This window comes from Toxotes jaculatrix, chromosome 4 (assembly GCF_017976425.1).
Source record: "Toxotes jaculatrix isolate fToxJac2 chromosome 4, fToxJac2.pri, whole genome shotgun sequence".
NCBI lineage: Eukaryota > Metazoa > Chordata > Actinopteri > Toxotidae > Toxotes > Toxotes jaculatrix.
In genome coordinates, this window is record NC_054397.1 from 901,616 (window position 1) to 915,624 (window position 14,009).

Sequence of the window (14,009 nt, forward strand, 5' to 3'; positions counted from 1 at the left end):
CAGCAAAGGAATCATTAAAATGAGCTTCACCTTCATCAGCTGTCTGTGGTCCCTGATGTTTTCCAATGCACCTGAAACCTGAGTTTAGTTACCTGTCTGTCCACCTGTCTGTCTACCTGCCTGTCCACCTGTCTGTTTTACTTCCTTCATTTGATCATCTTCCCTGCACCAGCCTGTCGGCGTGTTTGTGTTTGAATCCTTCCTGTCTGATAAATATGAGGTAGAGTTGGGCTCTGTCATCATCAGATGATCAGATTTCAGATCTTTTGTTTTGATCTCTTGCTAAGTCGAAGAATTTTCTAAAGCTGACATTTTTTATATCATACAAAGAGAAAAGTATGGTCCACAAATATCCAACTAACCTGAAGCATAACTGCTCTACAATACTATTATAATAATAATAATTTAGAGGTGGAATCTTACAGATGCAGTAAAATGTGTTTTGACAGTGAAAGTCTTTTTTTTTAAACCTGAGGATGATCTGCATCAAATATCTACAATATTTAAATGATTCTATTTATTCAAATCCACGTCATCTCTCAGCAGGAGAGAGATGAGCCGAGCTGCACAGCATCCTCCTCCATTATCTAACAGCCCTCATCTTATATAACAGCAGAGAAGCTGCAGAGAGGAAGAGGAGGAGGAAGAGGAGGAGGTCTATATTAGGGTTTGACTGATACGAGCACCGATACTCACCATTGATGAAAACAGCTCGGCTCCAGTGTGAGAGGCTGGATAATGAATGGATGAACACTGCGCGGCTTCGATGGTCTGAACGTTGTTTCAGATGCTGCAGAGGCTCCGATGAATCCGGCTGCAGATACTGTGAGAAGGTCTGAACCTATCTGCTGACACACACACACACACACACACACACACACAGGGCCACCGTACGTAACGAGCTCTTCACACTGAATCTGTCTGACAGAGTCTGGACTCCTCCTCAGCTGCTCCTGCCTCTCAGAGCTGTCTCACCCATAAATTCACTTTAAAGGTTTAATTCATTAATTCGCTCATTCACTCATTCTTTCATGACTTCATTTAATCAGCCATTAATTTGTTAATTAACCAATTATTCAATTACTTCATACACATCATCTCCCTTTATTTCTCAGTTATTCATACGTTCATTCACCATATCACAATAATTAACTAAGTAATGTGTTCATACTTTAAGTCATTCACTCATTTGGCCAGTCGGTTGTTTATTCATTGAGTCATTAAGTCATTTATTTTCTCGTTCCAGAAATAATCATTAATTCATTCACTTTCATTCATTCATCATTCCTTAGTTTACTCTCACATTCATCATTAAATTATTCATTCATTCATCACTTCTTTCACTCATTCGTTCATCCATGCCCTGCTTCCTTCATTCTCTCATTCACATGAATGTTTATAATATAATATCTATAATATACTGATCACATTTACATCATCATCATCCACCAGCATCTGAGAGAAACTGGTCCCTGAAAACCAGTATCAGTCGCAGCGTGTGTGTGACGCTGTGTGTGTGACGCTGCTGTGACGCTGTGTGTGTGTGTGTGTGTGTGTGTGTGTGTGTGTGGTGGGTGGGACCACAGATCCCAGTTCACCTCTCTCTCCTTCCACATCCATCCCTCCACCTTCCTCTCCTCTCTGCAGTATCCCTCCTCCTGCTCAGCCAATCGTCTACCGGGGAGCAGGGTCATGTGACTGAATGCCACCAATAGGAGTCCACAAGGCACCGGCAAAAAGAGGGGAGGTGCCTCTCCTCCTCCTCGTCCTCTCTGAGTCAGACGATGTGTCTGGACGGGATCTGATGGACGTGAAGGATCCGTCTAACGAGCTGAGACACGTTTCTTCTTCTCCCGCCGCAGATCAGAGGCTGCTGCTCCGTCTTTAACCCCCTCTCCCTCCCTCCCTCCCTCCCTCTGCTGGGGAACACAGGGGGGATGAATGGGGAGGCCATGGAGGGGAACCCTGCACAGGAGCAGGAACACGCCGGTAACGGCTCCCACCTCCCTCCCCCTCCCACCATCACGCCAGCCATCCCCCCCTATGTGAAGCTGGGTCTGACCATCGCCTACACCATCTTCTACTCGCTGCTCTTCACCTTCATCTACGCCCAGCTCTGGCTGGTGCTGCGGTACCGACACAAGCGCTTCAGCTACCAGACGGCCTTCCTGTTCCTGTGTCTGCTGTGGGCCGCCCTGCGCGCCCTCCTCTTCTCCTTCTACTTCAGAGACTGTGTGACCGCCAACGCGCTCGGACCCTTCGCCTTCTGGCTGCTCTACTGCTTCCCCGTCTGCCTGCAGTTCTTCACGCTCAGCCTCATGAACCTCTACTGTGCACAGGTGAGGTACTGGTATTGGTGCTGGTGCTGTTACTGGTACTGGTAGAGCAGAGACCGGCACTGGTATCTGTGGTGGAGAAACTGACTTGTGCCTATCAGGATCGACTGTGATCCAGTTTTTCTCAGTGATTATCCCCAGTGATGATCAGTAATGATACTGAGCAGCTCTAACCAGTGAATCCACAAACTAAACCACAGCTGTTGTTCCTTACAGCGTTTCCTGACTTGGTCAGATTTAGGTAAAAGAGAAGAGAAAGCCAGCGGCAGCCTAACATCACCTGGGAACCTCCAGTGGCTTAACCTCTCTAGTTGCTGCGGTGACGTAGAAGTGTACTCCAGGGTGTGGTCAGTACACTGTGACATCACTGCTGGGTGTGGTTACAGGTGCAACAGAACGCACCTCTGACACAACCACAGCCATCACAGGTGAAGCAGACCTGAAACTCTCTGGATCTAAAAGCATAAATCAAATTCTGGCAAATTCTAAGAGCAGTAACATAAAAAGACCCGTGGTCCTGAAACTAGCCTCCACGGTCAGTGATGTTTGACCACAGTACGGTAAAGTTCTGCACCGCAGCCTATAACTGAGTCTCGAACCTGGCATCTTTAAGACCTGGCCCATCTTTAGACCCAAATCTGAGCTGAGACCCTGACCCCAAAACTTTGTCAGGACCCGTCAGGTTCAGGGTGGGTAACGGTAGTACAAGCTTACAGTGTCTGACCAGTATAACCATCCTGTGCCGCTGGTAAACAGAAGAGAAAACCTTGATCACAGACGACGTGACGTGAGCTGGAGCTGCCCTGTAGCCACTGAGCTGATCTGAGGGTCTTTGTTTTGGGGTGAATGGATGAATCATATGATGATGGACTGACAGCGACGTTCTAAGAGCTCAGTGTAGCAGCTGCCTCTCATCTTCACCCAATCATCCACAGCAGCTGCTGGATTCTGAAACAGACCAGAAACAAGTTTTCTTTTCAGACCAGAGAGAAGCAGCTTCACCAGCAGCTTCCAAACACTCGTCCCTGAGACGAGGCAGGTTTTTTTTTTTTAACCAAACACTGTGGTGTCTTATTTCTTTGATGAGGGCACCTTCAGGAACCAATCGATGATATAAGCTCCTGGAGTAAAAAGATATTGGCTGAGCTCACGCAGAACATTTGGCCTCCTCCTCATTCACTGTGGGTCTACAAACGGTGTTGAGTGTCTCCATACCTTCAGCCAAAAGGTTGGGAATCGAAACAGAACGACGTGCTGCGCGACCTCGTTGGAAATCAGAAGTGTTTTAAGTTGTTCCGAACAGCCACAGTGGACGGTGGAGAAGAGAGAAATGAGTCTGTGGGTCAGTCGCAGCCTGCTGCCGCCCTGCTGGTGGATTAGAAACACGAAACTGACCCGATATCACAACTGAACGATCATAATCTTGTTTCCAATTCATTGATCATTCTGACATCGCGCTCACGTCAGCAGAGAAGGGACGGAAAGCTTGTTTTTCAGGTTACGTGTGTGTAATCTTTTTTTTTTTTTCTTCCAGGTTTACTTTAAAGCGAAGTCCAAGTATGCACCTGCACTGCTCAAGTACAGGTAACTTCACCTCACCTTGTTCTGTTAAATGAAGTGTTAGTGACTCAAAATGGTGTGATTTCAAAAATGATCCATTAATCAGGTCTACTATAGCCAGTTCCACTTCAAATACTGTGCATTTGAAGTGGAACTGGCTTTATTAAGCATTAGCTTCTTAAAGAGCAGCTGTAGGTTACAGATCACACTTTGTTGGGGCTCAACACACCAGCTCTCTCCCTCCTCCAGACTCCCTCTGTACCTGGTCTTCCTGGGCGTCAGTCTCCTCTTCCTGGTAGTTAATCTGGTCTGTGCCCTGCTGGTCAAGATGACGGCCGCCGACGTCAAGACCATCGTCCTGGTGAGGGTCACCATTAACGACAGCCTGTTTGTCCTCTGCGCCGTCTCGCTGTCCGTCTGCCTCTACAAGGTCGCCAAGATGTCACTGGCCAACATCTACCTGGAGTCAAAGGTAAAGTCAGGATGACGAGGGCGCGGGTTTCTCTGCAGACCTTTAAAATCTACAACCATTACAAACCTGAACAACACTTTCTTCAAACTTAAACACGAAAGTTTTCCACCGCTGAGAGAAAACGTTCATCAACATAATCACATCACAGAGAGAAAATTAAAAACTGGATTAAATGATTAATAAGAACACCTGTGCGTGCAGGGGACGTCGGTGTGTCAGGTGACCCTGATCGGCATCATGGTGGTGTTGCTGTACGCGTCTCGAGCCTGCTACAACCTGGTCGTGCTCGCACTCACCGACATCGAGACCATCAACTCCTTCGACTACGACTGGTACAACGTCTCAGACCAGGTGAGGGCTGCTGTGGCCTGTGAACTGGACACAAGTGTTCGCTGGTTCTTCAGCAGGATTTCATTGAGAAAACTTTTTTTTTTTAATGACTTTTTGCGCCTGACCTCTGACCTTTTACCTGTCTTTGTGTCTCCAGGCGGACCTTCGGTCGTCACTGGGAGACGCTGGTTACATCGTGTTTGGGGTGATTCTGTTCGTCTGGGAGCTGCTGCCCACCTCGCTGGTGGTCTTCTTCTTCAGGGTGCGACGGCCGCCTCAAGACAGGGTCAGTCCTCCTGGTGGGGTCAGGTGACCTCTGACCTCTGGAAGTTGCTTTTTAGAAAACGTACAAAAAGAACTTTACAATTCTGTTAGAAATTCTTCGTCACGTCCTTTTAAAAACTGGTTTGCTTCTCGTTCCTTCATGGTGCAGAACCACAGATCTTCTCTGAGCTCACCTTAAATCTCAGCTGGTCACCTGGGCATACCTGTAAATGTATGACATCACAGCTAGCTTGATGCCTCTTCAGTGCAGTAGATGTCTGGTGTCCAACAGTCAAACTTCAGAGATGCTCAGTCAGGATTTTTCACTGAAGGAGAATTTAAGAATTAACTTGTTATTGAAGCTTAATTTGAAAAAAAAAAAAAAAACCATGATTCACAAACCGTGCAGTGCTGCGTTAAAGTGCTGAACAGTCCACAGATGCTTCTGCAGCCAGTGTTCGCCGGTGGATCTGAATGCTTGGCTTTTGTCCACAGAACTCCGCTGGGATACCAAACCACATTCTCTCCTCCAGAGGATATTTCTTCGACAACCCGCGTCGGTACGACAGCGACGACGACCTGGCGTGGAGCATTCCTCCCCAGAATGCATCAGCGAGGTACGGACGTCATTTCAGCTTCATTCAAATACAGATGATCGATGTTTTTTAAATTGGTAATGAGTTAAATATCTGTCAGTAACATCAGTCTGAGCAATCTAAGTTTACAGCCAGTGGCCAATTAGCTTAGCTTAGCTTAGCTTAGGACGGAGTGAGGCTAGCTGTTTCCCTCCTCTGTCCAAGCTAAGCTAAGCTAAGCTAACCAGCTGCAGGCTGTGATTTGGTATTTTACTGACAGTTGTTGATTCAGTTTCGTTCTGTGTTCAGGTTTTTCAGACACTTTCTCACTCACTAAAAGAAGCAATTTCACAATCCCTGACATAAAAGAAAAGACGTCACGTTAACACATGAAAACACGGAGACCTTCACATACGTGGAACCCGTCATGTGACCAGTCATGTGACCCAGCTCTTCTTCTGATGACTGACCCTTTCCGTTCTCTCCCACAGTCTTTCCTCCGACTGGAGCAGCCGCCACAGCAGTTTCACTGTGCACACCAACACTGACGAACAGCGTCTGACCGCCGCCACCACCACCGGCGGCGGGGAGCTCCACCATTACCCATAACCCCCCTCTCCTCTGTACAGCACCGCTCTGCACTTTGACACCGATCAGTTATTGTGTTTTTTTTTATTCTCACTGATGCAGATGTTCGTAGAGTCACAGTGCGGAATGTGTAACAGGGTTCCACACGGACCACATTCAGGCCTTCGATCGTCTCACACGAACCGTGAGTGACCTCCGCTCAGTGTGGGACTGCAGCGCCGCCCTCAGGCCTGTTAGTGCGGTTCAGACGAGTAAAAACTCCAGTGACAGATCCAGTAACAACGCATCTGAATCATCTTGCATGTGAATCGGGATCTTTAATCTAAACGGTCGACAATCAGGAGTAAACCCATTTAAAATGCTCTGCACACCTGGTGGCGGAGCCCGTGTAGGAACCCTGCTTCAGAGAAGCTCCAGGCTCCGTAGAACCACTGTATGTAAACCATGTTGTGATGAATGTTTTAGAGAATGTTCCTTCATCATTTCTGGGGAAAGTTTCAACGAGGATCAGTGAAGCAGTGAAAATAAGTCCGATCGATTCTTTATTTTTCTTCAAATAAATGTTTAACTCGATCAACTGAAGCTGTAAACGTGATTTTTTTAGGATTTTTCAACATGTTGACAGAAGGATTTTATTTTTTATCATTAAACATCAGACACGGAGGCCGGCAGACAAACCGTCTCGTTTCCTGTCCTGAACAATTCCTGAACTCTTCTTTGAGGTTTTGACTGTGACAGATAAAACTAACTACATCATAATCTGTACGAATACTTGATTTAACATAATCAATATTCTGTAAATATTAATAAGAAAACAGCTGAACACCTCGTGTGTTGGCTCCATGTACATCTCAAAACATCCACGTCCTAAGTCGACTCGAGTCTTAATAAAACTAATAAAGTCAAACTATCTTTATTAGCTGTGAAATAACTGTAAGTCTTGTTAAACTGAATATTTCTGTAACTATATAAAAAGTATTTTACCAAAAAATGTTTTAACATGAAAATCTTGAACCACCTGCAGAGTAAAGGAACCACCCGACTGGTTAAAGCGGATTTAAAGACTCGGCTCATCCTGGTTTTGCGGTGTTGACATTTCTGTAACAGCGTTCAGAGAAAAGCTCAAACTCTATATTTCTAACACACGGTTTTGTAAGTTGTTTGTACAGCCTCACCGAGGGGACGGGTTGTGTTTGTGCTTCATGTGTTTGTGACGTGTCGACACAAAAAAAAAAGCGACGAACAATAAAACGACAAGTTCTTCCTGTTGTCATGACAACACACGTGTTTTCATTTCATCATTTTTCACTCACGTCATTTCAACATTTGACGCGTGAAGTTCGTGATTCACTTCCGGTCCCGGTTTGTTGAATCCTGTGCACAGACGAGACAAACCAGTTAGCTGTGGAGTATCTGTGTAAGCAGGAATGAATGAATGAATGAATGAATGACGGGGACATCAGTGAGTGAGTGAGTGAGTGAGTCAGCTGATCCAGACTGAAACATCTCAAGATTTTAAGCAAAAGCCAAACAGCTGAGTGATGTCCAGAAATATTTATTCCTCTTTTCAAATAAATATACTCAGCAGATACACACATCAACACGGAGCAACGACACACACACACACACACACACACACACGTGTATATGAATAACATATATACATACACGTGTGTGTGTGTGTGTGTGTGTGCAGATAAAAGATCTGAAAGCAAAAGAGAAAAACTTCATGGACTCCACATGAAGAGCGTGAAGATCTGCAGCTCGTTTGTTTCGTCTGTTTCTAAAGTGGCGCTTTAGTTTTAAGGCTGACGTGTGGACGTCCAGCTGCTGCTGCTGTGTCCTCCAGCAGCTGGACGTGTGGACGTGTGGACGTCCAGCTGCTGCTGTGTCCTCCAGCAGCTGGACGTGTGGACGTGTGGACGTCCAGCTGCTGGAGGACACGCAAGGCTCAGGGGAAGGCACGCGCACACGCACACGCACACACACACTTATAACCGAATAACTGAACTGTTTCCCTTTTCATTTGGTTTAGCTTTACATGAAAACACCTTCTCTCTCCCTGTGCCAGAGTGGGGGCTTTTACTGTGAAAGGTTGCACTCGAGGTCTAATCGTTTCCAAATAATAATAATAATTTAAAAAATGGTCAGAATCAATATTCACGACGAAGAAGCGACTCCTCACTGTGCAGGAGCCACTGAGCGGCGCAGGGATTTTCCTTCCCTCCGCGCAGACTCCCAGGTACTGACCCATAACAAGCTCCAGCACTCAGAAACCTCATGTTCTCATTAAGATCTGGCCGCTCTCCCTGAGGGAGGTGAGGAGGTGAGGAGAGGGACAGCCTGGGAGTCAACGTTCAGGGCAAACACAAACAGTGTCTGAGTTTCTGAAGGAAACAGATGAATTTGTGCTGAAGCTGCTGGTGACTGATGTTTGTTTATTTTATTTTAACAGCAGAAATGTCTCTGATCAAACATCAAAGCACGAGGGACAGAGATGTTTTATTTTATTCTTTTTTTTAATTCAAATGGTCAAAACAAAGAAAACAGCTGACATCTACCTGCTGATGTTAGAAGCCGTGACTTCCTGTCACACCATGATCCAACCCGAACAGCTCAGAGCCTCATCAACAAACCACAAAACTCAAAAACTCTTTGGTCCATTTCCAACTTTACAACCCTGCTGAGCAAACAAAGCGCGTAGGCTGGAATGATTCTGCAGTTCCTCTAACAGCCACCAGGCGCTGACTGAACAACTATCGAACTCAGATCAAAACGTTTCAGCATTTTCCTTCAGAACAAACAATATTAAATCAAAAAGTTCAGGCTGTTTAAACGATCTCTCTTCTTTCCTTCTGATGATTTTAGAAATCACTGCTCCATCCAACGACTCGCGTCTCAGACACGACGTTAAACAAACTGAACAGGTCACTAATAAAAACTCAATAAAACATATATATATAAAACCAGGTCACTCGTCTTTTGCTTGTTTGACGTTGCTCTCTGATGGTAACGGGTGTGATCACACCTGAACACGCGTTTGAATTAATCAAATAAATCTGTATTCATTAAAGTTATGCTTTAAGACAAAACGGCCGAAGCAAAAGCAACAGCGGAATAAACCAGGCAGCAGGAAACCGATCAGAGCCCGGAAAACCGATCAGAGCCCAGGAAACCGATCAGAGCCCGGGAAACCGATCAGAGCCCGGGAAACCGATCAGAGTCCGGGAAACCGATCAGAGCCCGGGAAACCGATCAGAGTCCGGGAAACCGATCAGAGTCCGGGAAACCGATCAGAGCCCGGGAAACCGATCAGAGTCCGGGAAACCGATCAGAGCCCGGGAAACCGATCAGAGTCCGGGAAACCGATCAGAGTCCGGGAAACCGATCAGAGTCCGGGAAACCGATCAGAGTCCGGGAAACCGATCAGAGCCCGGGAAACCGATCAGAGTCCGGGAAACCGATCAGAGCCCGGGAAACCGATCAGAGTCCGGGAAACCGATCAGAGCTCAGGCAGGAGCCGCTCACCAGGCAGCCATCGCATTGCAGGGTTATTTAACTATGGAATCAAGTCATTGTCCAATAGCTGCAACTGTTGATGAGCCACACACACACACACACACACACACACACACACACACGATAAACTGGTCCACGTCCTCAGGTTAGGAGCAGCAAACTTCTCTAAAACAGCAGGAGGCGGTGAGACAGGAGGGAGGGGACACACAAACACCGGACAGGCAGCAGCGTCCTGCCGGTGCGGACAAATGACGTCTGTCTCGACTGAGTCCTTCCTCCGGACAGAGTCTTTCTACAGCCTCACAGACGAGCCGCAAAGCTCTGACTCAGGTTCATGCGTGTAAAATCCAACAGGATGTGATGTCAGCAGAAGGCGGGATTAGCAAAGGAAACGAGCTGTGAGGTTTCCCCCGACAGCTTTAAATCAGACTCAGTCACTTCCTGTAGAACGCAGTTTAATCTGCAGGCATCATGAGTCCGCCTGGTCTGTTACATCACTTCCTTCCACGCGTTTGATTACTTCCTTCAGGTTCCGAGGTCACAACCAAACTGCTGCTTTCCAAAAAACACCAAATGAAATGAAACTTAATGAAGAGGTCAGAGTTTGTCAGAGTGTTTGGTTCTGACGAAGGCAAGAGGAGGCAGAAGAGTTAACATTCATGGTCCAGACGAAGGAGGACGACGTTACAGACGGGAAAAATCAGATTTATGGGGGAAAAAATGGCTGAAGTGGGCGTGGCGTTAACTTCACTGCTGATCCTGACGTCCGTAGAAATGGCCTTCTCCCTGGCGAGGATCAGAATATTGCAGTTCTCTGTGGGCCGGTGCCACCGACCAGCCAGGGAAAGCATCGCCTCCTGTTACCTGCTCTCCTTCAACAGCAGGCGGAAATTGTGGAGCTGGTGTATACTGGTGGACAACCTGAGGGACAGACAGAGACAAGTGACATGTAACACAGGTCTTTACACATTTGCAGTTGTTCCTGATGCTGAAACGTTTCACAGGAGAAGTGAAAAATCTGAGAGTCAGCGGATAATTAAAGTCATTTAGATTCATCCTCTGGGGATCACGACTGTCTATTAAAGACTTCGTGGCTAATCATCCTATAACTGCGGAGACATTTCAGTCTGGACCAAAGTGGAGGACTGACTGATGGCGCCATCCCCCAGGGCCACGCCGCTGTCACGTCTAACGAAGCATTTCATATTCAACCTCCCCGTCACCACAGCTTCCCCGGAAGCCTTTCAGGAGCGCACCTGCCGAAGGCGTTCATCAACGCCACAATCTCCTGTCGAGTGAGCTGGAAGCCTTTGGACGGGCTGTGTTCCGGAAGGTTCTTGATCTCTTTCTCGGAGAAGAGGATCTTCAGAGCCGTGCCCAGACCCTGAGTCTGCAGACAACACACACGAAGGGATTCATTCGGTTTGTCCAATCACAGGAATGCTCATTCAACAGACCCTTCAATCACACACACACACACACACACACACACACACACACACACACACACACAGTCAATGACTCACCTGGAGTTTTCCCCACAGTCGACACTTACTGCAGCCGACACAGTCCATGATCCTGGAGATGTTTTTGAAATGGAGGCGGAACTCCTCCTGAAGGATGAACGAGAGGAGAGGACAGAGTTCGGAGTTTGGGTTTGGCAGAAACTCTGAGGAAAATCTGCTGTGACTGGTTTCCTGAATTCTAATGTTTAAAAGGTTGTGGAGTATGGAGACACTGAGCCCGGTGCTACACGAAGCTTCATGGCACAGAGTTATTCTACTTCTGTCCCAGTGACACTGGAAAGATTCGACTCCGATCAGATAAAATCAGATCGATCGGTTTCTGCTTCACTGCTCGTTACAAACAGAGCAAACAAAACCACAAAAACAAACAGTGTCGCACACAGACAGTGACTCTGCTACGCCACATGTCGGATGCTGAGTCGCTGTTAAAGCTTTTGTTTTTTTCACCTTCAGTGTTTTGGCTTCCATTTTGTGTCCGGCAAACATGGACTTCTCATCAAAGTGCATCGGGAAAGCTCTGGAAGACAAAAGGAAGCTGTTAGTGTGACAATCCCTTTGTTCTGAGGTTACAAACGACAAACTTTCCTTCATCTCCTCACAGCTGCTGTGATTTCAACCCTTCCTTTATTCAACCGCACACCAAACATTTTCACAGAGCTCTTGGCCGGACTGAACAGTGACGTCTGAAAGCCTCGACCCGTGTGGACTCACTTGATCTCGTTGAAGATCTGCAGCAGCAGGTCTTTGGTGGCTCCGTCCTCCTGCGCGTTTCCGGTGTACAGGTTGACGAAGGCGCGTTCGAAGTATGGAGCCACCTTGTAAAGCGCCCGCAGCTCAATCAGGTACAGGAAGTAGAGGTTCTTCAGACGCCGCGTGCCCTCGCCCTTCGTCTCGGCCGTGTCGAAGCGCTGCCGGAACTCCTGGATGTTTGGACCCCACACTGACCGACCCCAGCCCTCTGAGGAGCCAACCACCGACAACAGCATTTAAGTTTCAGGGATTTGATATAATATTTTCACACAGCAGGTACTGATTCCTAACATTACACTTCTGTTTTCCTGTTAAGTAAAAAAAAAAAATATATATTATTAATTCTATAATTCTATAATATTATGTACTCTATTTATGTCCTGAAAACCTGGAAGTTTCCTGTTAGCATTAAATGAATTAGGATTAATGTTACAGAAGCGTTTCTCAGGTTAGGCATCGTACCGTCCAGCAGGTACTCGGCACACAGGTGGATGTTGATGCTGCTGTGGAGGCCCGAGATGAGTCGGTAAAAAACCCTCTTCTCTAAACACAAACCTGGAGAGAGAGACGAGAAGAGACTTAACAGTAACATCAGCTAACGTTTCACTAACACTGTCCGAAAGAAAGCCACTCTTCATGTAAAGGTTCAGTTCAACCAAACTACTGAAAACATTTATTCTTTCTTTCCTTCCATTGAATGTTTTCATGCAGGTAGGTTTGGTTCTATTTGCTCACCTGTCCGTCTGCGTCCACATCATTACAGTGGAGCTGAGTTTCCAGTGATTCAGAATCTAAATCTTTACACGTATTATTCTGTTTCAGCTGATTTTTGTCCTCTACTGTGTTTTACTCTTTTTAAATCTTTATTTCCCTGTGTTTGTTTTCTGTCTTTCTAACTGCCTTCCAGTTAACGTCCTGTTTCCCGTGTCAGATTCGAGATTTGTAAATGTGTGTTATTTAATGTTTGATGTTATTTAATAAACCAAACTATCGTCACTTCTCTCGGTGTGGTCTGATTTATCCGAAGATGAATCACGCGTCACGCGGCTCTCTGTAAAAGCTTCCTGGCCTCTGCCACCGAACACGTGCAGAGGAAGCAGAGAGGAGATAAGAGGCTCCGCTCTGTCAGCTCAGCTTCACAGAGCCAGGCTTCTGACGGCGACAGGAAACATGACTGATATCTTCAGCAGACATTTTACTACCAAGCTGTAACATAAAAGTGCTTCACTTGTTAAAGTATCTTGTATCTTCGCTGGAGACGAAACTCTTTGAGGTTAAAAGTTAAATGTTAAAAAAAGAAAAAGGAAACAGAAAGTTGTTTGTTAAGTCGAGTGAAAGTGAAATGCCAGAGAATAATTCCCTCGGTGACGGAGGGAGAAACGGGAGGTGGTACCTACCTTCCAGCCACTTGTAGAAACCTTCTCCTGCAACGTGAGCGACATCAGAAGAAAGACATGACAAACTTTATCTTTTACACACACAACAACAGCACAACCAAAAATAAATCCATGTGAAGTCAGTGAAGGTTTACTCACCATCATCATCACCTGAACACAGAAAGACAGAGGAGACAGAACAGAGCTGTTAGGACTGTGCTATTAATACACACACACACACACCAGCCTCAGCCTGCCCTCACTGATATAAATGAGGAAGAAGTTGAAGATCTGTGTTTGTTGAAATGTGAGTGATGAAACCGTCTCGCTCACCTGTTCCTCACTTCACTCAGTATTCAGCCCATTTCCACCTGCCCTCAGCTTCTACCTGAACCTGAACCTGAACCTGAACCTGCTATAGCTGAACCTGTGTCTGCATCCTCGTCCCCGCTGCCCTGTACGCTGTAAACAGACTCACCTCTGCTCGGAGCCAGAGGGTTCAGAGGTCGGTACACTGATCTGGGCCTGTCGACACAAAAGCAGAGTTTTCTTCAATGATCACAGTAATCACCACAGATTTACATTCAGACTTTCTTTACATTTAAAAAGCTTAAATTTGAACATTTGTTGGAGAATAAATGGACAAAGAACAGATTTTCAAAAAATTTTTTTAAAACAGTCTGTTTTACACACACTGTGTGTGTGTGTGTGTG

General features: G+C 46.3%; 2 protein-coding genes across 4 annotated transcripts in view; one reads left to right on the forward strand and one right to left on the reverse strand.

Moving 5' to 3' along the window:
• Positions 1 to 14,009, reverse strand: part of ero1b (endoplasmic reticulum oxidoreductase 1 beta) — a 35,524-nt gene that overhangs the window by 14,190 nt on the left and 7,325 nt on the right. The window contains exons 8-16 of one of the 3 annotated variants that reach the window (XR_005893933.1): positions 13,775 to 13,821; positions 13,456 to 13,467; positions 13,318 to 13,344; positions 12,383 to 12,475; positions 11,882 to 12,128; positions 11,618 to 11,687; positions 11,171 to 11,257; positions 10,901 to 11,034; positions 9,733 to 10,565 (exon numbers count right to left, since the gene is read on the reverse strand). Coding sequence is in view for 2 of the 3 variants with exons in the window: in XM_041035424.1 (XP_040891358.1) it covers positions 10,505 to 10,565; positions 10,901 to 11,034; positions 11,171 to 11,257; positions 11,618 to 11,687; positions 11,882 to 12,128; positions 12,383 to 12,475; positions 13,318 to 13,344; positions 13,456 to 13,467; positions 13,775 to 13,821 (778 nt within the window). In the remaining variant the exon portion in view is untranslated. Of the gene's footprint in view, positions 1 to 7,671; positions 10,566 to 10,900; positions 11,035 to 11,170; positions 11,258 to 11,617; positions 11,688 to 11,881; positions 12,129 to 12,382; positions 12,476 to 13,317; positions 13,345 to 13,455; positions 13,468 to 13,774; positions 13,822 to 14,009 lie in introns of those variants that run through there. The other 2 variants (XM_041035424.1, XM_041035426.1) reach the window with 2 other exon arrangements.
• Positions 1,938 to 6,187, forward strand: gpr137bb (G protein-coupled receptor 137Bb). Its single transcript, XM_041035457.1, has 7 exons — positions 1,938 to 2,339; positions 3,871 to 3,920; positions 4,146 to 4,368; positions 4,570 to 4,719; positions 4,856 to 4,984; positions 5,458 to 5,579; positions 6,029 to 6,187. The coding sequence occupies exons 1-7, from the start codon at positions 1,938 to 1,940 to the stop codon at positions 6,144 to 6,146; spliced, it is 1,194 nt and encodes a 397-aa protein (XP_040891391.1). The 3' UTR covers positions 6,147 to 6,187.

Coding starts and splice junctions, on each gene's coding strand:
- gpr137bb (XM_041035457.1), top strand. CDS start 1,938: ATGAATGGGGAGGCCATGGAGGGGAACCCTGCACAGGAGCAGGAACAC. Junction 4,369..4,569: donor ACATCTACCTGGAGTCAAAG/GTAAAGTCAGGA, acceptor CTGTGCGTGCAG/GGGACGTCGGTGTGTCAGGT. Junction 4,985..5,457: donor GACGGCCGCCTCAAGACAGG/GTCAGTCCTCCT, acceptor TTTTGTCCACAG/AACTCCGCTGGGATACCAAA.